The 24,103-nt window shown below is 40.8% G+C and overlaps 1 protein-coding gene across 1 annotated transcript; it reads right to left on the bottom strand.

The window, feature by feature from the left end:
* Positions 1-15,987: 15,987 nt before the first annotated feature.
* Positions 15,988-22,933, bottom strand: LOC127631413 (uncharacterized). The gene is made up of 4 exons (XM_052109528.1): positions 22,875-22,933; positions 21,905-22,186; positions 17,001-17,171; positions 15,988-16,835 (listed from the first exon to the last, which is right to left on the bottom strand). The coding sequence occupies exons 3-4, from the start codon at positions 17,121-17,123 to the stop codon at positions 16,164-16,166; spliced, it is 795 nt and encodes a 264-aa protein (XP_051965488.1). The 5' UTR covers positions 17,124-17,171; positions 21,905-22,186; positions 22,875-22,933; the 3' UTR covers positions 15,988-16,163.
* Positions 22,934-24,103: the final 1,170 nt, after the last annotated feature.

Raw genomic sequence — 24,103 nt, 5'->3', positions numbered from 1 at the left:
ATAGAAAACGACGTGAGACAAATAATAAATAAATGGGGAAAATTCATTGAAGCACAGATTCCAGAAGCACAGGTGCCAAAATCTGAATTTCACTGTACAATGATATACGATCCTGAGAGAGATGCAGAAATAGAAAAGAAATGGCAGGAAGGAACTAAAGAACAAAAAATCGAAATGACCTCACAATACATCATTATAGGTAAACAGGGAGCAGCTTTGAATATAACAGAGAATGAATTTATAAAAAATTGGTTTAATATAGTAGACTCCGCTCCACATATCTTTATATTTAGGTAAAAATTCAAGTGCAAAAGATTTGGGGCCAATGATGATAAAAGCTAAACAGTGTCAATGGGAAACAACTGTGAATCCACTGATTTTCCATTCTACTGACAAAAATTACATAAACATTTTGTGTGGGACGTCATTAATGGGTACTCCACAGGAAGTAGTCATCAATGAAAAAATACAAACGCAAATGATGATAACACACAAATTGGAAGAGACTATTGATGCTGAACTATTTCAAGAATTGGAGTATCAGGTACCAAATGAGATATGGTCTCAGCATGACACAGATATAGGACTGGTAAAGTCAGCCAGTCCAATAAGAATACGACTTAAGCCAGGTGCACGTCTGCCAAGAAAATCGCAATACCCTTTGCGGCCTGAAGCTGAAACGGGCATAAAAGACACTATAGATGGTCTAGTAAAAGCAGGAGTATTGATGGAAACAAACAGTTATTGTAATACTCCAATTTTTCCTGTAATCAAAGCAAACAAATCTAAGTGGCGACTAGTACATGATTTACGAGCAATAAATGATATAGTGGAGGATTGGCCAGCTGATGTTCCAAACCCACACACGCTGCTGACAAATGTCCCACCTAATGCCAAGTACTTTACCGTGATTGATTTATGTTATGCATTTTTCAGTGTTCCGGTGGCAAAGGAAAGTAGATACTTATTTGCATTCACATATGCTGGAAAACAGTATACTTACAAATGAATGCCACAAGGATTTAAACACTCACCACATATATTTAATCAAGTTCTCAAAGCTGACTTAGAAGACCTAATAATAGACAGCGTTATGCTGCAGTATGTAGATGATATAATGATCTGCTCCACATCATTGGAACAGTGTCATAGAGATTCTATTAAAGTACTTACTATGTTAGCACAAGGTGGACATAAAGCATCCAAAACAAAACTACAGTATTGCCAGCCACAAGTGGAATACTTAGGATGACTGATCTCATATGGCACAAAAGCTATAGCTCCAAATCATTTAGAAGGCATAAGTAAAACACCATTGCCACAAACAGTAGGGCAGATGATGACCTTCCTAGGAATGACAGGCTCCAGTTCTGATTGGATAGAGGGATATGCAGTAAAAACAGCTCCACTAAGAGAGATCATGAAACAAGCAGGATTGCAAAATTTAAATACTAAATTAAAATGGAATTCAGATGCAATGATATCGTTTGAATCTATAAAAAAAGAACTACAACAGGCACCTGCCCTCTGTAATCCCGACTACTCTATACCATTTCACTTGTATGTGGCAAACAGAACTGATGGCTATGAATCAGCTGTATTAATGCAAGAAACATGTAGTGGCAGGAAAAAACAACCCATAGCATATTATAGCACTAAGTTGGACAATGTAGCACAAGGTTACCCACCATGTTACCAACAAGGCCTTGCAGCATTATATTTTGCTTATGAGAAGACATCCACGTTGACTATGGGGTATCCAGTAATCATTTACACGCATCACAAAATTGTAGAGTTACTAGAACAAGGAAAATTTGTTTTAACGCAAGCCCGTATTTTAGCATACTCTTCACTACTGACGTATCCAGATGTTACCATTAAACTGTAGCGTGGCCACATAAGGGGATGTTATATATAAGGTTTATGACCTCAAACTAATTATGTTTAGTCATTTTTGCCTATTAGTTGTATTATTATCCCCTGTATTCTGTATTTGCCTCAGCTGTGGTGTATTTGTCCCCTATCTCTGTTCACGCGAGAACTTCACGTGGTTTCGTGTCACGTGATGTCCTGCCACGTAAACAGGAAGAGACTGTCATTTTTCTATTTAAGGAACCGGTATGCCGGTTTTCAGACGCTCATTTACGAGACGCTCATTCACAAAACCTTTCCATTCATTCAAATTGGATTTCTATTGATGACTGACCTGGAAGCGCGAGGGCGCCGTTCCCCAAGGAGTATATTCACGTTTGGCTCGCTGCCTGGATTACTTTCTTTCAGAGGACATACGCCAGTCATCATCACTTGATCGTGCTCACGGACAATACAAATACCCGGTGAGGCTGATCTGAACACTGTAAATAACTCTTTGCTCTGGATTACACATTTACACTCACATACACCTGGTATTGTACTATGGTAATGTTATTTTGGATGTTGTAAATACACTTGGTTTATTGTTTATTTCGTCAGTGTTGAGTAGTATTTTTTCATACTCCATAGCCTATAGATACGGGACATTTGTTCCCATTATTATATTTTGTGATACTCAACTTTAATATTGTGGAGTGTTACAAAACGATGTAATACAATCAATCCAGCTGAATTGATTCCTCTGGCTTGTGAAGGTGAGCCACATGATTGTGTGGCTAATTCATTGGCATTCACTAGGTTGCGACCGGATCTTGAGTCAACACCGATCTCTGAAGCAGAAGTAATTTACTTTGTTGATGGTTCCAGTTTTAGAGATTATATAGGAACTCATACAGGCTATTCAGTAATAAAGAAAAACAAGGATGAATTTATACAAGTAATATCTCAACATTGTGTACAGCCATGTTCTGCTCAATTAGCAGAATTAAAAGCTCTCACAATTGCATGCCAATTAGCAAAAGGACAAATAGCAAATATTTTTACTGATTCAGCTTATGCTCATGGTGTATGTCATCTATTTGGGGCTGTATGGAAACAAAGAGGTTTCAAAAAGAGTGATGGAACTCCCATTCAACACACTCAAAAGATATGTCAGTTAATTTCTGCTATGATGTTACCATAGCGATTAGCTGTTATCAAATGTCAAGCGCATAAAAAAGGAAACAATTATATCATTAAGGGTAACAACACAGCTGATTTAGAAGCTAAAAAAGCATCAGGATGTAAGGTGGCAGTATTAGCTCCAGCAATTTTAGTAGAACCACAACCTCAGATAGAGGATATAATCAGGATTCAACAACAAGCAAGTCCATATGAACAGACAATGTGGCATCAAAGAGGAGCCAAGAAAGACACACAAGATATTTGGCATTCACATGAAGGACAGATAGTAGCACCAACTACACTATTAAACATACTTATTACAGATCCGCATGGATTTGACCATTGCGCAAGGGGGGAAGTAGTAAGAAAAATTAAGCAGCAAGGATATTGGTCACCATACTTACATGCAATGGTAGACGAATTTCTGTCCACATGTGAAATTTGTGCCAAAAACAATGTTAGGAAAGGAACAACCACACCGATAGGCCATATACTAATACCAGAGGGACCATTCAAGCACTTAGTAATGGATTATGTGGACATGATAAAGCAAGTACAAGGCAAAAGATACATGCTTGTGGTAATAGACAGATTTAGCAGATGGGTAGAAGCAATACCATCAGCAGATGAGGGGGCAGGAACAGTTATTAAATTTCAAACAAGGGAAGTAATCCCTAGATTTGGAATACCATCAGAAATAAGTTCAGATAACGGGTCAGCATTTATTCAAAAAACTGTAAAACAAGTATTGCAGCAACTAAGAATAAAACAAAGGTTAGGCTGTGTTTATCACCCACAATCCCAAGGGGTGGTGGAAAGGGTAAATGGTACCCTCAAGGCCAAACTTAACAAAATATGTGAAAGTACTAAACTCAACTGGATTGATGCTTTACCTCTTGCGCTAATGAGTTATCGCATGCAAACTAACAGAAGCACGCATTTAACACCGCATGAAATGCTTACGGGTCGACCCATGCCTGTGCCATATTGCAGAGGTCCGTACAAAGGACCCCCTCTAGAGCAATTGCAAATGGAACTGAGGTCATATATGAAAAAACTAACTGCAATACATAAAGCTATCTATTTACAGGAAAAGAGAAAAGAGCCTGAAAAAGAGACAGAGACATTTTGTCCAGTCGTTCCAGGAGATCAAGTCTATTTGAGAGTATTCAGAAGAAAGTGGAATGAGCCCACGAGAGAGGGACCTTACAAAGTGGTGACAGCTACTCCAACAGCAATCCAAGTGGAAGGAAGTACCACCTGGTATCATTTGAACCACTGTACAAGGGTACCCAAAAACTTGAACCCGACGGTACAAAAGAAAGCTTGGTAAGACCAGAGACACAAGAGGAAAAGGTACAGAATGTCAAAAGTTCAGAAAGAGTTACACAGGGAGTGGAGCAAAGCAGAGAAGATCAACAATGCAATAGGAATTAATCTAATAACATGCATGATGATCATCATATACCTATTGCATCTGGCAATGCAAGCTCAAGCCACAGCCAACACTTTTACTCAGGAAGTCAACCAGACTTCCCTATCATTGATTTTTCAGCCCTCAGTCAAACCTAGTAGCAATTCAGAAATAACGCAAACAAATCAAGAATTAGGTAAAACACAAAAGATATCAAAACAACGTAGAAACATTGAAAATAATATCAATAATAAATGGAAATATTAGGAAATTAGATAGGTTATGGGAAACAGCGCAAAATAATGAATGGTATGAATGGGCAACTTTTACAGCAAAAGAGATAGGTATGGAAAACTGCCTACTATGCTCCAAATCACCCCTAAATAAGGTAACTGTTAGAGAATGCAGACGAGGGCAGACAAGAAGTGGGATCTACAAGCGGGTTCTTTATTTTTTTAAATCAAAGTGAAGACAGAATAAACAGGAACAAATGAAAACATCCACGAGGGGACAAAACTGAAACTAAAACACGAACACAACGGAGGAACACGGAACTAGGGAAACACGGCAGAACAGGCAATGGAGCAAACATGGAAACATCAACATTCAACAAACGACAAGGAGTGGAGAACAAACAGGGTTTATATACACAGACACAGGAGGATCACAAACGACAAACAGGTGCGAACAATGACACAATGATGGCAGTGATGAGATCCGGGAATTGTGGGAAGTGTAGTTTTTAGACAAAGACAAGTGAAACACGGGGCAGACAACAAGGGAATCGTGACAGTAACGGTAATTCCAAATCAGCATGACTATCAAAAATGTGCCAACTTTAATAGAAACTTTTGTCATTTAAGAAAGCATGTAAGATCATCCTGCCCAGCAGAATGTTTGGCATTTCTGGGAAATTCCATTCTTAAGGATCACTTCAATAAACCACATTGGGGAGATTGGTGTAGATATGGGGATATAAAAGAAAACATTAAAATGAAAAAAGGAAAGGTAGAAATCCCAAAATGGTATGACATGGAGAGAGTCAAGAGTATGAGTGTTATAGTAAACCTGAAGGAGTTCATGATTTGGGAGAATTTATGGGAAAATGTGCTACTACATGGAACCTAGATAAAACAAATGCTTGGAACTCAGATGTACCTGTAAGAGCCCCAGAACTTCAAGCACAAGGATTGAGAAAGGGAATAAAAATATATAAAGAAAAGTGTGAAAATCAAACTATAGCATTACCGTCAATAGAATTATATGAAGATCAAACATTAGTGGTGGCAGATTTTTTCTAGGTCTGTGGAAAAGAACAACTTATGGCATCTTTACCACTAGGATGGAAAGGAATATGTGTTAGAGTACGATTGATTCAGGAAATTACAATGGCACAGTGGGAAGCAGGACAATTCATAAAGGAAGATAGGTACAGAACAAAAAGAGCATATAAAACAGACCCTAATGTGTTTTTAGACTCAATTGGTCAACCTAGGGGTATACCTAATGAATTTAAGGCTAGAGATGAGGTCAAAGCAGGGCTAGAATCAATATTCATTTGGATTACACAAAATAAGAATACAGAGTGGATCAATTATATTTACTATAATCAACAAAGATTTATTAATTACACTGATGATGCCTTATCTGCTTTAGGAGAGCAAGTACATGAAACAAGTAGAATGACATGGCAAAACAGACAGGCTCTTAATTGGTTACTGGCAAAACAAGGGGGTGTATGTGTTATGTTTGGAGATCAGTGTTGTACTTTCATACCAAACAATACCGCACCAGGAGGAACATTTAGTGAAGTCATGATTAAGTTAAAAAGCTTAAGAACCGAAGTTAAATCAAATGCTGGAAGATATAATCAAATGTGGGATTGGTTTGATTTAAAGTTAGGAGCATGGGGAGCATGGTTTGCTAAATTAGGAATGTTTTTGGGAATTGCAATAGTAATAGGAGTGTTAGTATTTTGTTGTATGCTGCCTTTATTAAGGTCACTAGTTATTAAAGCCACAGTTAAGCAAATGGAATTGTTAAGATGTCAAGATAATGGGAGAGTTATAGTAGAGCATCAGGGTTGGATTAAAAAACCAAATTGGGATTCACAAACATTGGATGAGGAGTCAAGTACCTCCAATGAAGACGAAGAAGATGAATAAAAGATGAGCCATACCCTGGGTGAAAGTGCTAGCCTAACCTCTCCCCAACGGGTGACGCTCTACGATACGAAAAGTATCTGGGTTGAAGACATCTACATTACACTTTAATGATATGATGGATGTTTTGATTATGTACTCCACAAGACTATGGCAAACACAATTAGAGCTGAACCATCACAATCAAAGCTGAACCAATTGCACATTTAGGATTATAACATGCTTATATATTAAAAGAAAATGGAGACAGAATCTTTTACTCTGCTCTTGAAACAATTTGAGTAGAGATGTTTGGTTATGTAATCTCCACCGGAGTGCGGTTGCATAATGGGGTCATTGGTAGTGCAATGGTGAGACTTAATTGAGTCACTAGATAGCATAGCTAAAGCGGCTGAATTATGAAACTGCACTCAGGGCTGTGACTCTAAAAAGTCACAAAGGGGGGATATGTAGGAGATTTTATCAGGTATAATCAATGTAAACATTGTTGATTTGTACCACAGTTATATCTGACAGGCAAAACATGCAGTTTACTGTGTGTGCATGAAGGCCTGAGGTCGTAATGGAATGTGTGCTCCATATATGTGTGACATTTGAAGGTGTGTGCAGAATAAGCATTACATTTGGGGCTCCCATGACCGCTGGGAGAATTTATCTCTTCCAAAGGTGGTTCTGTTACTTCCTAATATGGTCAGACCAGAGTCTGAAGATGATAGATAATGCATGTTTAAAAAAGGATAAGCCCCACCTTGTTTGAGGAGATGTATTTAAGTGAATGGAACCCAGAGTTAGTTAGTTGCTCTGCAGAATGACTCGGCTTTATTGGTTGTAATAATAAAGTCTAATTTTCTGGAATCAAAAACCTAAGAATTTGAGAGTGATTCTTCACAGATTAAGGCAAAAACCTACAACAGAGGCAGACACCGAACCAGTGTTCCACGACATAGCCACCAAACCAGAGTCACCTGTCTCGAAGCCTTCCACGGCCCCTGTCTCGAAGCCTTCCACGGCCCCAGTCTCGAAGCCTTCCACGGCTAAAGTCTCAGAGCCCATGCCTGCCATGGCCCCAGTCTCAGAGCCCATGCCTGCCACGGTCAGCGAGCCAGCGCCTGTAGCCTTGACCGTCCCAGAGCCAGCGCCTGTAGCCTAGACTGTCCCAGAGCCAGCTCTGTTGGCCGAAAGAGGAAGAGAAGGAAGAGGGCACCTTCTCCCCAGTCTCTTCTTGTGCTCAAGACCGCAGAGGTCATCTCAGAGTCTTCCACGGCTCTGCCTGCCTCTGCTCCGCCCTCGGAGTCTTCCACGGCTCTGCCTGCCGAGCCTCCCAGGGCTCCGCCCCCGAAGTCTTCCACGGCTCAGCCCCAGAAACCCTTCCTCACACGGCTCTCCCAGCTCCCCCAGTAACCATGCCTCTTCCTGGCCTCCTGTCCTGTGGCCTCTTCCCTGGCCTCCTGTCCTGTGGCCTCTTCCCTGGCCTCCTGTCCTGTGGCCTCTTCCCTGGCCTCCTGATCCTCTCCCTGTCCTTTGGCCTCTTCCCTGGCCTCCTATCCTGTGGCCTCTTCCCTGGCCTCCTGACCCTCTCCCTGTCCTGTGGCCTCTTCCCTGGCCTCCTGACCCTCTCCCTGACCTGTGGCCTCCTCCCTGGCCTCCTGACCCTCTCCCTGTCCTGTGGCCTCCTCCCTGGCCTCCTGACCCTGTTCCTGTCCTGTGGCCACCTCCCAGGCCTCCTGAATCAGTCCCTGTCCTGTTGCCACCTCCCTGGCCTCCTGAATCAGTCCCTGTCCTGTGGCCCCCTCCCAGGCCTCCTGAACTAGTCCATGTCCTGTGGTCACCATCCAAATAGATAGATAGATAGATAGATAGATAGATAGATAGATAGATAGATAGATAGATAGATAGAAAAGACATACAGATAGATAGATAGATAGATAGATAGATAGATAGATAGAAAAGACAGACAAACAAACAGATAGATAGATAGATAAAAAGATAGATAGATAGATTTATGACTTACAGATACAAATATATACGCACATATACACATAGTGGACATATTGAGAACTGCACTGTGCAAAACTGCTAAAAAGTGGATATTTTAACAGAGAATCACAGACAGTTTCAATGCTGAACCTTTAGGGGGCGTCCATGTAAGAACAGCCATTCATTTAAGTTTACAAATACTTGCAAAAGAAATCTAACAGAAAAAATACAAACTATGTTCCTGTTCATACCATATAATGATTTTCAATGTAAGTTATGCTGCTTAAAATCTTTATTTTACAGCAATGTTTTTAAAACATGCAGATTATATATATACACTCACCTAAAGGATTATTAGGAACACCTGTTCAATTTCTCATTAATGCTAATCAACCAATCACATGGCAGTTGCTTCAATGCATTTAGGGGTGTGGTCCTGGTCAAGACAATCTCCTGAACTCCAAACTGAATGTCAGAATGGGAAAGAAAGGTGATTTAAGCAATTTTGAGCGTGGCATGGTTGTTGGTGCCAGACGGGCCGGTCTGAGTATTTCACAATCTGCTCAGTTACTGGGATTTTCACGCACAACCATTTCTAGGGTTTACAAAGCATGGTGTGAAAAGGGAAAAACATCCAGTATGCGGCAGTCCTGTGGGCGAAAAATGCCTTGTTGATGCTAGAGGTCAGAGGAGAATGGGCCAACTGATTCAAGCTGATAGAAGAGCAACTTTGACTGAAATAACCACTCGTTACAACCGAGGTATGCAGCAAAGCATTTGTGAAGCCACAACACGCACAACCTTGAGGCGGATGGGCTACAACAGCAGAAGACCCCACGGGTACCACTCATCTCCACTACAAATAGGAAAAAGAGGCTACAATTTGCAAGAGCTCACCAAAATTGGACAGTTGAAGACTGGAAAAATGTTGCCTGGTCTGATGAGTCTCGATTTCTGTTGAGACATTCAGATGGTAGAGTCAGAATTTGGCATAAACAGAATGAGAACATGGATCCATCATGCCTTGTTACCACTGTGCAGGCTGGTGGTGGTGGTGTAATGGTGTGGGGGATGTTTTCTTGGCACACTTTAGGCCCCTTAGTGCCAATTGGGCATCGTTTAAATGCCACGGCCTACCTGAGCATTGTTTCTGACCATGTCCATCCCTTTATGGCCACCATGTACCCATCGTCTGATGGCTACTTCCAGCAGGATAATGCACCATGTCACAAAGCTCGAATCATTTCAAATTGGTTTCTTGAACATGACAATGAGTTCACTGTACTAAAATGGCCCCCACAGTCACCAGATCTCAACCCAATAGAGCATCTTTGGGATGTGGTGGAACGGGAGCTTCGTGCCCTGGATGTGCATCCCACAAATCAACATCAACTGCAAGATGCTATCCTATCAATATGTGCCAACATTTCTAAAGAATGCTTTCAGCACCTTGTTGAATCAATGCCACGTAGAATTAAGGCAGTTCTGAAGGCGAAAGGGGTCAAACACAGTATTAGTATGGTGTTCCTAATAATCCTTTAGGTGAGTGTATATATATATATATATATATATATATATATATATATATATATATATATATATATATATATATATATATATATATATACATGGCCAGTTAAATGGACAGCCTTTGCTGTCTCTCATCCATGTCTAGAAAAGCACTTCATAAAAGAAATGAATTATTATTATTAGTAATGTTATTATTAGTAGTATTATGGATATTCTTGTTATTATCCTTATAAGTCATCAATAAAAGTTTCTCTTGTTATTGTATAATTCCACCTGAATTATTCACTTTAATACTGTGCTTGCAAAATTCTGAATTACATTAAAAATAATTTCTGCAACAGTACATCTCAGATGTAAAAAACTCTTATCATTTGTGAGCACTTTTCCATAGACTCACATTGTATAGACTGCCACCCAGTGGGGGGAAACAATAATGGGCCTATGTGAAATGATTACGTTTTAGGCCGCCTTGTTGGCTACGAACGAGTGATCGTTCCCAAACTTTGCACACGCTATCGGGGTCTTTCCACAAGAAACATATTACACTTTTGTGTGCCCAGGGGAACACATTTTATTACAGTAAGAATATGCTTAATATAGTCTACTTATATTAAGCCTCAGTGAAATGAGTACGTATTAGGCTGCTGTGTTGGCTACAAACGAGCAATCGTTCCCAATCTTTGCACACGCTATCGGGGTCTTTCCACAAGAAACATATTACACTTTTGTGTGCCCCGCCCCATGGGAACCCATTTTATTACAGTAAAAATATGCTTAATATAGTCTTCTTATATTAACCTTCTGGGGTCGACGGACGCGCCGGCGCGTCCTGCTGGATATTTTCGTCATTACAGCGGAAACAACTTAAAATACTCCATCATTTTTGGGTATACATATAAGTGTGAGACATCATTAGAGACTATAAAGGGTCTACTTTTATTTGTGTACACTCACAATAACAACAAAATCTTGTGCTTTTGTAAAATAAAGAAAATAAAAAGGGTGAGCTTTCAGCTGTCTCTGTGTTCACGAGCATATTTCAGAAACACGTCACAAAAATGAACTGAAACTCTGCGAATACTTATCACACAAACATGAAACATATGTCTAAAGAAAGCTTAAAATGTCTACTTTTAAATAAAACAATTCAAATTGAAAACAAATATTCTCCTGCAATGTAATCTGTATGAAACAAAGCGATGTACAGTTTTCCAGGCTCAGCTTCATTATCTGTAATGTGATCCCACCCACCAGCTGAGCGCGCCATTCATACGCTAATGTGCTGAGACGATCAAGGGAAATGTACACGCCCCCGACAGTGAGGTTGTAAACACAACACAGCTCAACTTTTCTGCGTGTTTGTAACGATACACAGGTGAGGAAACTCCTGGATAGTAAGGAAGAGTTCACATTTTCCTCAGAAGAAGAGCGGGACTCCGATGAACGTTTGTATTTTGAAGAGAGACTTGATCCAGCCGATGATACAATTTCAGCCGAGTAAGTCCTTTAGTTTTGTTTAGATGACATGCTATTTTATATAAACATGTACATATTTTACTAGTGGGACTGTTTCCAGACTTGCCAGCCCGGATTCAGACTATTGAAATTTGAAATATCTTATTTTAGTTACGTGTAAATGCTGTTTCAGCTAAAGCAGGTATTTAAATTGTATGCTGTATGATATAAATATGATATGTAATAAAATATAATCTAAACATTCATATTATGTTATATCATATCTAGTGTTTAAAATGCCTCATTATCATCAACAAAGCTTGTGCTTGCAAATATGCACTTTAAATATGCCCATATTAGAAAATCAGCATATTATAATGATTTCTGAAGGATCATGTGACACTGAAGACTGCAGTAATGATACTGAAAATTCAGCTTTGATCACAAATGGCCTTTTACAATATATTTAAATAGAAAACGTTTCTCTTAAATTGTAAAAAGAGTTCATAATTTCAATGTTGTTTCTGTATTTTGGATCAAATAAATGCAGTCTTGGTGAGCAGAAGAGACTTCTTTTAAACGGTAATGTAGGTCTAAAATTAAGTAAAGTCTTTATGTAAAGAAAATGTATAGTCAGATTACTTCTTTTAAATTAAAACTTGATGTTGATCATTAAGTCTAGTCACATTCATTCTCTTTCTGTCACATTCCTCATTGATGGGCCCAGAGGAGGGGTCTTTTTATCCTCAGGTGTAAATCACCTCCTTCATCCTTGATCATTCACGTTGATATTACCTATCAACACTAAAAGTGTCTTACAAAAGTTAAATGACTATATTGTTTTGTATGAATGAGTGATCGGGATGTTTTTCACATCATTTTGTAGCAAAAACTCTAGGCTACAAGATCCAGTTCTCAAAAGTCTTGTGGACAAATGTTTAGTATGTGTTATATGGCCTTATTTCAGTGACTTAACATTTTCGTTTTTTTCAAAAACCATGCATAAACGTTATTTTCTCAAAAATACAAACCTGTACACACATGTTGCTCACATATTATTGTAGCCCAGTTTGTGCAGAATACAGTGTTATCAGACTTTAGCCATTAATATGTTTTTAAGCAACTGAAAAAAGCACAAATGTCAAGGCATGTCAAAACTTCTCCAGGGCCCAAAATACCCTCAGACCCCAGAGGGTTAAGCCTTTGTAAAATGAATACGTTTTAGCCTCCCAGGGCTCCGCCTCTCGAGCCTCCCTGGCTCCGCCTGTCGAGTCTTCAAGGGCTCTGCCTCTCGATTCTCCCAGGGCTCCGCCTCCCGAGCCTCCCAGGGCTCCGCCTCTCGAGCCTCCCAGGGCTCTGCCTCCCGAGCCACCCAGGGCTCCGCCTCTTAAGCCTCCCAGGGCTCCGCCTCTCGAGCCTTCCACAGCTTCAATCCCAGAACCTCCCTCAGCTCTGCCTCCAGAGCCTCCCTCAGCTCCGCCTCCTGAGCCTTCTACGATGTCGCCTCCAGAGCCTCCCTCAGCTCCTCCTCCTGAGCCGTCCACGGCTCCGCCGTCCACGGCTCCGCCTCTCGAGCCTCCCAGGGCTCCGCCTCTCGAGCCTTCCAGGGCTCTGCCTCCCGAGCCTCCCAGGGCTCCGCCTCTCGAGCTTCCCAGTGCTCCGCCTCTCGAGCCTCTCAGGCCTCCTGAACCTGTCCTTGCTCTGTGGCCAGCTCCCAGGCCACCTAAACCTGTCCCTGTCCTGTGGCCGCCTCCCAGGCCTCCTGAACCTGTCCTTGCTCTGTGGCCAGCTCCCAGGCCACCTGACCCAGTCCCCGTCTTGTGTCCCCCATGGACTGCCTGCTTGCCCTCTGTGCCCCCGTGGACTGCCTGTCTGCCCCTTGTGCCTCCGTGGACTGCCTGCTTGCCTGCTGTGCCCCCTTGGTCTGCCTGTCTGCCCCTTGTGCCTCCGTGGACTGCCCGTTTGCCTGCTGTGCCCCCTTGGACTGTCTGTCTGCCCCTTGTGGCCCCTTGGACTGTCTGTTTGCCCCTGTGCCCTCCTTGGTCTGCCTGCCCTCCCCCCTCACTCCTGGGACGATTTTGTTTTTTGGGTATTTTTTCTTTCTTTTTTAGGAGCGTCTAGAATCCGCTCCTTAGAGGGGGGGGGGTTATGTCAAGATCCCTTGTTGTCTGCCCTGTGTTTCTCTTGTGTAATGGTGTTGACAAAACAGGCAGAGACGATGATGATGAAGTGAAGATGAACCCAAGTGCAGTTTATTTCTTCCAAACGTGAAACCAGTATCCCTAACTAAAAGTGTGAAAGAAAACAAAACAAGAAACCAAGGACCTAACTAATAATGAGGGCGGAGCAGATGCAGGCAGAGCCGTGGAAGACTCCAAGGGCGGAGCAGAGGCTGTGTATGTTTTGTATTCTTTGGATGTTTTCGTGTTTTAGTTTTGTTTTTCCCATTGTGGACGTTTCCTTTGTTCCAGTCTTGTTTGTTTTCACTTTGGTCAATAAAAACCAGCACTTAGATCCTCACCCCTCGTCTGCCTCCTCCTGCTAACGTTACAATAACCTAACCTAACTTCTTAACATAACCATCTTCTAAGCTAATAAAAGTCAAATGTATCATAAAGGCACCATGCTTACACAAATTAAAATTGCATCTCTTTATTCATCTTTAACTGTAAACTTAACCAACTTCTGAACATAACACATTTCCAAACTAAATACAAGTCACACTGATCAAAAAGACACAACATTTACACAATATAGGGCAAGTTAGACCATAGGAGAAGTATGTGTTTGAGTCTAAATCAAAACTCTTAAGACTGATCGAGGACAAAGCCAATCAGACATGTAGAGGATCACATATAGAACACGTATACAATGTTTTTAAAAAAATCGGACCAACGGAACCAAAGTTAAAGATGGCGTGTTTGCACGAACCCTTACCCTAATCTGGGAATTACATACATATCCCCCCAAAAATCCCACACTGAGAATAGCAATCTCTTGAGGGGTTCCAAGTTTAAAGCTGTGTCCATGTTTTGAGAACTCATCTGGGAATCTTGTGGACCCATATGTGAGGTTCTTTCCCTAACCCCAAAACCTAACCCTAACCCTAACCTAACTTCCTGTCTTGTGTTTTTTTCTTTTTAGGGTGCCTAAACCTAACCTCTTTTCTTTTAAAGGTGGATTTTGTTAGGTATTTTTGTCTATTCCCTAGTCCAGAATTTAACTCTTACCCTTGGGAATTACATACATATCCCACACTGAGAATAGCAATTTGTCAAGGGATTCCAAGTTTAAAGCTGTGCCCATGCTTTGAGAGACCCCATCTGGGAACCTTGTGGACCCATATTTGAGGTTCTTTCCCTAACCCCATATATACATATCTCATGTATATATGTGTTAGATTAGATTTATGTTTAGAAAAGCAATAAAGTTTGTCTGTATTCAAATATGACTTTACTGTGGTATATTTTTATAGAAAATCTCATCCCTGTTTCTAATAGATTTACGCTTCAACGCTATGTACCTGAATACATGTGATATTATTTTCAATAAGCCCTGAGAATAATATTACTCCTAATTCCTTACAATAGAAAGTTTGAGAGGATAAAACTAGACGTTATATTAAGATATCAATGGTGGAGAATTTTAATAATCTATATGGTATAGATTATATTTCAGACAATTATTTGTCATTTATCTACTGTATAATGGTTGTGCGACTAATTCCATTATATATTTAATTATATAATAATGTACAATAAGGATAGTTTAATTAGTTCATAGCTCACATATTTCAAGACCCTAAATTCCCTTACATATAATGGTGTGAGAAAGACGGGCACTTTAACGGTTCCCGTCTACATCTATCCATATATAGTTTTCCCTTACATATAATGGTGTGAGAAAGATGGGCACTTTAATGGTTCCTGTCTATTTAGCATACCAAATACCCTACAATCATGTCATCTACCTGACCTTTACCACAGTAAACTCACTGACCTCTACTCATCAACTAACCTAAAATAGGCTTGTTTTTTAAGGGAGTCTCTTCATTTTCCTCTGTGTGTCTGGTGGAGCCCGTCCAGCTGTAATACACATGTCATTACATGTTTCCATTCTGTGAAAGTTGGACATTTCTCTCCTTTCCAGTATTTAATGATGGAGATTTTTAGCTAGGCTATTTCTAATAAGATGTATTCATGTTTGATTTATTTTAAATTCCCAGCATTGATACATTAAGTAACACACAGATAATACATTTAAGGTACCAGGTGAATTGATTTCCAGGGATACAATACATCTTTTTAACACACACACACACCCACATATATATATATATATATATATATATATATATATATATATATATATATATATATATAAAATGTTTTTATAAAAGTATAAAATTACACATCCTAAATTACTACCACACAGACCAATTACTACAGCCTGAGGTATCTGGATCTCCAGATAGTACAAGAGAATCATTCATAGCACATGTAGATCAGGAGGGATCAGGAATTAGCTGGTTTTTACAAGATACATGCCATACTGGCAGAGTGGAGCTAAAAAGGACTCGGAGGGGAGGGTTAGGGGACAAAGAACAGAATATCATTGCCATTACGCACATATTCTGTCCCTCTAAGCAGCTCTACCAGCCTGCTCGTGGCATTTTTCCAGACTGTGTATTTTTCAAGGTCTAGGTCAGCTGTCATGTTGTTCTTCAGAACTTGTACTTGTTCACAGAGTGCTGGATCTGCATTGAGGAGTTTGCTGAGAGACTCTGTTTCAGCACAGTTGCCATAGGGCCACTTTGGTTCTTCATCGGCTTCACTGTGACAAGGCTCGAACGTAGCTCCTTTGAATATAGTAATGCAATTTTTGCATGGAGGTTTTTCACAATAGCGGTCATTTCCCCTGATTCTTTTAAAGGCTTTGCATTTCACTGTTTGTGGAAGCTGGATGGCACCACCTTCATCTGCAAGGGCCACTGCGTAAGCCACTTTCAGAGTCCATGTGTGTCGACACGAGAGGGAAATGATGACCTGCTGCTCTCTAAGCCCCTTGCAGGACAGGGAGGCTCCATAGAACTTGTTCGTTGTTTCTCCCCCTGTCATTTCATAATGACAAATGCAGATGACAGTGGCCTCCAAGGTGTAATAGTTGAAATATGGTTTTTTTGGCACATTCAGTTGTTTTAATAAAGTCAAAAGGTACTCCATTACCTCTATTTCATTTTGACTGCCTTTAATCTTTACCACCTGCATTTTTAAAGGGGAAAAAACTGTTATTGGATTTGGGTGTAAAAAGCTTGAACAGATTTTTTTTAATAGAATGACATCTCATCTGTTAGATGTGCTAACTGTGGAATAAAGCAGGTGGAAGAGACACAGGACAATGTCACTAGTTTTCTGATCTATACTGACCACATCAAGGAGGATGGAAAAAGGTGTGCGGGTTGGCAGGTGGGTGCAGAATTCATTAAAAGGTTTTGAAAACTTGTTGTATAGTTGTGAAAATTCTTTCTCTGCAAAGAAATCTGTAGGCATAATTTTGTTCTTGTGAATGTTGCCCAGAAAGAAGATGCTGTGCAGCACCTGGTGAGGAGCAGAGACACACACACACAGAGAGAGAGAGAGAGAGAGAGAGAGAGAGAGTTAGTTTACAGACAGCAAAGCTAAAACCAACAACAACAACAACAACTTAATACCGATTTACAAAGGACAGAATGCCATGTAAAACTTCCAGGTTACACAAAGGCACTACATACATGAGGGTTAGAACTGCAGTCCAGTCTGAACTGTGCACAATTCATAAGGATCTAATCCCCCAGCACATTCATTATATTAGTGTAAACTCAATGTAATTGTGGGATGCTACGGCTTTACAAAGACTGTAGAGACTTGCACAGCCTCACCTCAGCCATGTATCCATGGATGACTGTTTTCAGTTCATCTGTGATGTGCTCCTCATAAATTTCCAGACACTTCATGATGAACCTGTTCCCAGATTTTTGCAGGCTTCCTTCATCATTTATATTTCTTTTAAAAAATCTAGCTCTGAAACAGTAAACAAGCGAAGCTACATTCTCACCACAGTCCAAAAGATTACATTAATATATGAATATTAGGGGTGTGACGATACACGATACTGGGTTCACGAGAACAAGATGACTGGTCTTTTATTCGACTTACATTTACATTTATGCATTTGGCAGACGCTGTTATCCAAAGCGACTTACAGTGCACTTATTACAGGGACAATCCCCCCAGAGCAACCTGGAGTTAAGTGTCTTGAAGATTTTGTAGATTGAATTTGGATCCTCCGTGAAAGCTATATAAGTTATGAGTGGGCATCTTTTCCCAAAATCTTGGAAGGCAGGGCTTAGGGGTCAAACGCACTGTATGGACACCACTAGAGGTGGTCTCGAGCTATAATGGGCATATGGGGGTCTCTTATTGTCCACTCACCATAGGCTCCATCATAAGTGTCCACAGTGTCATTTGGTCCCCTTACCTACTAGTCTTTCCAATGGTCTTCATCACGTCCATGAAGTGCCTACGGTGCCCTCTTCCACACTAAACTTCACCATAGTCTTACTCACGTCCACAGAATGCCTATTTGTCCCCTTACCTACTAAATAACACTTTTGCATGCCAGAGCCCCTGGGATGCACCACCGATGTCCATCATCGCCACAGTTCATGACGGGCGGTGCCTGGGCATCCCCCAGAGCTGTTAAAAGTGCGTTTTTGATCATTTATGGCACAAAAGATGTTTTGGTTGGTTTTCACTCGATTTTGCCCCAGACCACACCGTGGGTGCCCACTGTGCCTGCCCGGTGCCCTTTAAACCCATTACATTGACTTTTGACCAAAACGGCACCGAAAAGGCCACCCCCCTTAGTATGTTGTCGAGGGGCTCTCAAGGTGTCACCATGTCAAATTTGGGGTCTGTAAGACCCCCCGAACGTGATGCCAGGGTACATCCCACATGCAATCTATTTTTAATTCAATTAGGCTTTCTGTGGACAGAGTGTTTTTTTTGGAAAATGATGCTCTTTATTGAACTGCAAGTTTGATAAATACCACCATTGGACTGTTCTGGGTGTAAAACAAGTGGTTTAGTTGAGAACCGTTAGCTCTGAAGCTATGCTTTTGCTGAGTCATATAGTAAGTGCCCACCTGCAACTTAATTGACAAGCTCCACATAGGCTGTGCGTGGACAGATGTTTTTTTTTATACAAAGTATAAATGTTTGTGAATTTAAATTACATAAACGTGTTAAATGGTGTGTCCTGAGCACTGAACATGTGGTTTTGTCAATAAATACAAATAAGTGAATTAAATGTCTCTTGTTAATGCATTGTCCACTGAATACCTAACTGAGGCCCATTGAATAAGTCACAGGTGGACACTTCCTGTGTTACTGCTTAGTCATGCAGGAAGTGCCCACCTAAAACTTACTGAATGGGCCAAAATAGGTGCCTTGAAATTCAGAAATCTGTGGTAGTCCAGGGCCCCATCGAACCTGCCGCAGAGTTCTGAAGCTCTAGATGCTTTCTAGATATATATTTTTTCTGCTCAATACTCTTATCCTAACTCTGTAAGACAAAGGCTCTGTCTGGCTATGTGAGCAAGAGGGCTGTGAGGGAGATTCTAGAATAAAATGCTGTGAAAAATGTATCTTTGTTCTAGAGAACTGTGCTCTAGATATGACATTTGGGGGTGTCCAGACAACCAGCAAGTGAAGTCTGGAGTCCGTCGGACCTCAGGGTATGAAATGGGAACGAGATACATGTGTAACTTATTCCATTCATTTCTATAGGCTTTTCGTGTACAGCACCTAGAAAGGTCCGATCGTCCCAAAATTGACATATATGTCTTGTCACGGTGCTTTGTGTCGGTGTCCTACGTTCTGCAGCCCTACGACATTTTTTAATACTAAATGGGCCCAAAAAGGGACAGCGTCCATGGATTACTTATGGATTTTGCATAGTTTAAGTTGCAAGTGGGACGTCTAGAAAAGGGGGTTACAAAGGTCACAGGACCTTGAAATTTGATATCCTTGACTGTCAGGGGTCTCTAGAACCTTCCTGAGTGTAAATCCAAACCCTAGACCTAGTTGTCTCTCATCTATTTCAAGAGGCTCTGTTAAGCTGTGAGTGCAAGAGGCCTGTGTGAGAGAATCTTGCATATACTCTAAAAAAGATGCCTCATGCTCTCGATATGTCTTTCGAGGTGCATCGGGCTACCACTGTGTGAAATTTGGGGTCCGTGAGACCTCTGGGCACTCTGCCAGGGCGCATCCCACGAACAACTTAATTAATTTCTATAGGCTTTTCGAGGACACCCCACAGAAAGCTCCAAATGAATCCAAATGACTCCAATTTGAAATATATAGCTTCTCAGGGGCCCCTTAGGCAGTGTGCAAAGTTTGTAGTCTGAGCGAGTTCGTTAAGTGCTTAATTGGCTGACTTGTGAATAAAAAGTGACTGTTATTTTTTTCTTGAATATTTTCTTGATTTTTTTAAAGTACTTCCCAACCTCTGAGGGACATGGATTTTTAATATGTTGTTTGTAAGGACCCTACGATTAAGCATTCGATGCCCCCAGGTCTTAGCACCAAATTTAAGGTTATTCTCACCAGTTCACAAAGGAAGTGCCCTCCTGCAACTTATTTGACAGGCTCCACGTAGGCTGTCTATGGATAAAAATATGAATTTTTATGAGTTTTAAATGGCATACATATGTTAAGTGGTGTGTCCAGAGTGTTATACAAATGGTTTTATTTTAAATATGCACCTAAATAATAAATATGTCTTGAGAATGGATTGTCCAGAGACCACCTATCTGAGGCCCATCAAATAAGTTACACTTGGGAGACCATAGCTAAAAAAAGTCCAAAACAGCATTCCAAATGCAACTGATTTTACAGGCTCCACGTAGGCTGTCCATGGACGTTGGGGGTGGTGGTCGGGGGTGTTCCTCCGACCTCTGGGGGCATTGGTGTCACTTAGGTGGTAAGGTAGCAGAATAGGCTGCTCATAGACAGACCCATCCCCTCCCGGACCTGCCCCCATGGTCAGCGCATCGAAGTCTCAAAAATAGGCAGCCAAGGGGGCATCAAAGGGGGTCTGTGGTCATGGGGGGATGGCCCCCCAACATTGGGGGCATCAAGTAGGTGGTCCAGGCAGGAAGACACCACCAAGCGGAAAGATAATGAACTGCGAGAAAACAGGCTTTAGAAAGGAAAACTTTGGCGATTTTTTTTTTAAATTGCCGACAACGGAGGACCCCTCAAGCCAGGACGGGAGGTCGCCCTGAAGGCCCAGGGGCTGTCCAGCCGGGAAAAATCATCTAGGGGCGTCGCACAGTGTTCACGAAGTCGCGTACACAGACTGCCTATTAGGCTGTTCAGACACCCCTGTTTGGACTTCCTTCCCTTAGTTCCATCAAGATGAAACAATTGTTCAATGATATGAACGAATGCAACAATTTGCTCATATAATTCGAAGCTTTATAATTCACTTCGAAAGCTTATGAGATACATGAATATTAATGTTATCTAAATAATATCACTAGTTAAAAAATGTTTTTTTTTTTGTGTGAGAATCGTTGGGGGGTCATCGTCTGTGTTCCGCAACTGCTTTCAGGTCCTTGAATAACGTGCAAGTAAGGGCAGCCGGTGGACTTTCTGGGTGCCCTCCTAGGGTAAGATGGTGCCCACCTAGGGTGTTGGTGCCCTCACGAGACTGTGTAGTCTGCTTATAGGGTGCTGGTGGTACTGCTTGAGTCTCTTCAGACCTGGTGGATTTTAGTTGAGCTGTGGTGGTTCTGTAGGTGTCTTTGCTTGTGCTTGTGTTAGCTGCGGTGTATGGCACTATTTTCTTACAGTACTTACATATTGTTCGTGTCTTGTCACATTCTCTGCTGTTTATTGTTTCCATCGGATACCCAAAATGCTGCCACACAGACGGGCAAAGGAAAATCTTAATTTCACCCTCAAATTCCATCATGCTGATTTTACGAGAGATTATGTATAGGATTCTATTACAACCACATCAAATTGTCACTTTCAGTATGGTATATTCAGTATTTCTCTGATGCTAGAATGCAGATTTTCGCTTCTTTGCTCATCACTTCCACTGATTGTAAAAGTGAACAGGAAATGGAATGTATGTTTCTATGAACTACCTTACGCAGCACAGAGGCACGCTGTGAGGATCCTACAAATCGGTAACCTGTTCATCTTTCCTGCCTGTTCATGTATAACTCAGTCTTATTTCCACATTGTTTTTGTTATTGATAAAACAATTACATTTGATTTACCTTCTTTCATCAAGCTGCTGGTCTGGTGCATTCTCCATGATGAATTATTATTTGTTTATTTAGCAGATGCCTTTATCCAAGGCAACTTACAGAGACTCAGGTGTGTGAACTATGCATCAGCTGCAGAGTCATTTACAATATTGTCTCACCCAAAAGACGGAGCACAAGGAGGTTAAGTGACTTGCTCAGGGTCACACGATGAGTCAGTGGCTGAGGTGTGATTTGGACCTGGGGACCTCCTGATTACAAGCCCTTTTCTTTAACCACTGGACCACACAGCCTCTGTGAATAGAAAAAAGGAACTGAACAGAAAGAATACAATTGATTTTGTATTTTAGATTGATAAGGGGTTAAACAAAGTTACTGGTGACAATCATGTTTCACAAGTTACAGAGAACAGAGAGCAAATCTAGAACCGAGGGGCGAAGGATCTTCTCCACAGAAGGGTGCTGAATCTTTGGACGAGGTTATCAACTGAAGTGGTCGAAGCGGAGATCTTCGCATCATTCAAGAAGAGACTAGTTGCTGCCATGAGCATTAATGTGTAACCCTTTCTATGACACAATAAGACCTTTAGCTAGCCTGCCCAAAGGAAGAGCACCCTATTCCTCTATTAATAATCTGTCAGGGATTCTGTTCATCCTCTGATGCTAGTGTGATCCATTAACTATCAGAAGAGACCTGTCTATCTGTCTACTTTATTTCCAATGTTGCCTTGGAAGTGCAACGTCTTTTCCCATAGAGTAGACATAAATGTTTTTTTTATTATATTTTATTATAAAATCATGACCGAAAGGGTTAATTTAATTTTTCACATTTAAGTCCTACATGGTTTCTACAAAACACCTTTTACTGAATGTGTTTTATTTATGCTTGTGTCTCAAAGTACAGCATAGCATTAGAATCAATCTCAATGAAAAGCTCTGTCGAGATTCACTTTCAATACAATACAGTAAAATGATGTACTTACACAAATCACCTCTGCGCTGATAGGAATGAAAGAAATGAAGGAAACGAAACTCATGCTCATACTCTTCCTGTAAAAAAGAGGGCGGAACCCTTATACTGTATGACTAATGTTGTACAAAATAAATGAACACGACATACAAAACAATCGTTACCTGCACTTAAAGAAGAAAGAAACATTGTACAGGTGTCACAAATTGCCAAGAGACAACAATGTACTGTATGTTGTAAACTTCAGTATGTTTGGCTTTCTCTTACACTAGTTGTGCAATGCACAGCCAACAGGGGGCGCAAGAGACTAATAAAAGTACAGTACATTACTTAATTACTGTAGGGCTACATTGACAAATTAGAAAAAGAGTTTGATCCCCAAATATATTGTGCCAAAATAATCAATTCTGATGATTATGCTCATACTTGCAAAAGATTTGACAAGTGCAATGTAAGTTTAACAACACGTCATAAACTTGAGAGACAAAAGCGGGAATACAAAAGCAATGAAGTAGTGAGACATGAGAAAATTGAAATGGCTCTGAAGCATTATGATGAACAATGAAGTTCCCAGAGAGAATGTCAAACGAAGTGCAAGTTCTCGATATGTGACTGATGAAAATTATAGAAGTGAACTTAAAAAGTACTCTGCTCAGAAATATGCAACCAATGAGCAACATCGTATCAATGTAAAAGAACAGAGCAGATAGAAGTATGCCAATTTTGAAAAACATTGTATGAATAAGAAACAACTGATTAGAAACAAGCAGGGGTGTTTTTAGAGTTTGGAGAGACTAGGGGCTTAGCCCAGACACAGACCCACCACACCCCAAGCACAAAATACAGCTAAATGCATTACTGACAGATTGCATGTTTTGGAAGAACATTTTATACTGTTTCAGTAACAACTCCTGTATCTACCCTTTTCTGTTAATGCACACCATAATCTGTGTCTTTCCTTGTGTTTCCATCATATTGTACTATTTGTTGCCTTTCTCTTTCCTGCTCTCAATCGAGTATTCAAGCCAATCAAAGATTTCAAACCACTTGTGTTAAAAGGCCATTTTTGCAATCTAAAACGTTCCAGGGGATATTGAGGTATATTTACTTGTTTAGGGCCTGTGTCCAGGTCTCCTAAACCAGTAATGGTCAGTCATTTGTTCTCCTTGTACTTGTTGATGTGAATGATATGAGATATTTGTGTTGGCACTCCTGGAAGTGTCATGACGCAGATGTGTTTGC

Source organism: Xyrauchen texanus, chromosome 38 (assembly GCF_025860055.1).
Source record: "Xyrauchen texanus isolate HMW12.3.18 chromosome 38, RBS_HiC_50CHRs, whole genome shotgun sequence".
Classification (NCBI taxonomy): domain Eukaryota; kingdom Metazoa; phylum Chordata; class Actinopteri; order Cypriniformes; family Catostomidae; genus Xyrauchen; species Xyrauchen texanus.
Note: the sequence above shows the minus strand (reverse complement) of the source record. Positions and strands in the feature narration are given on the sequence as shown.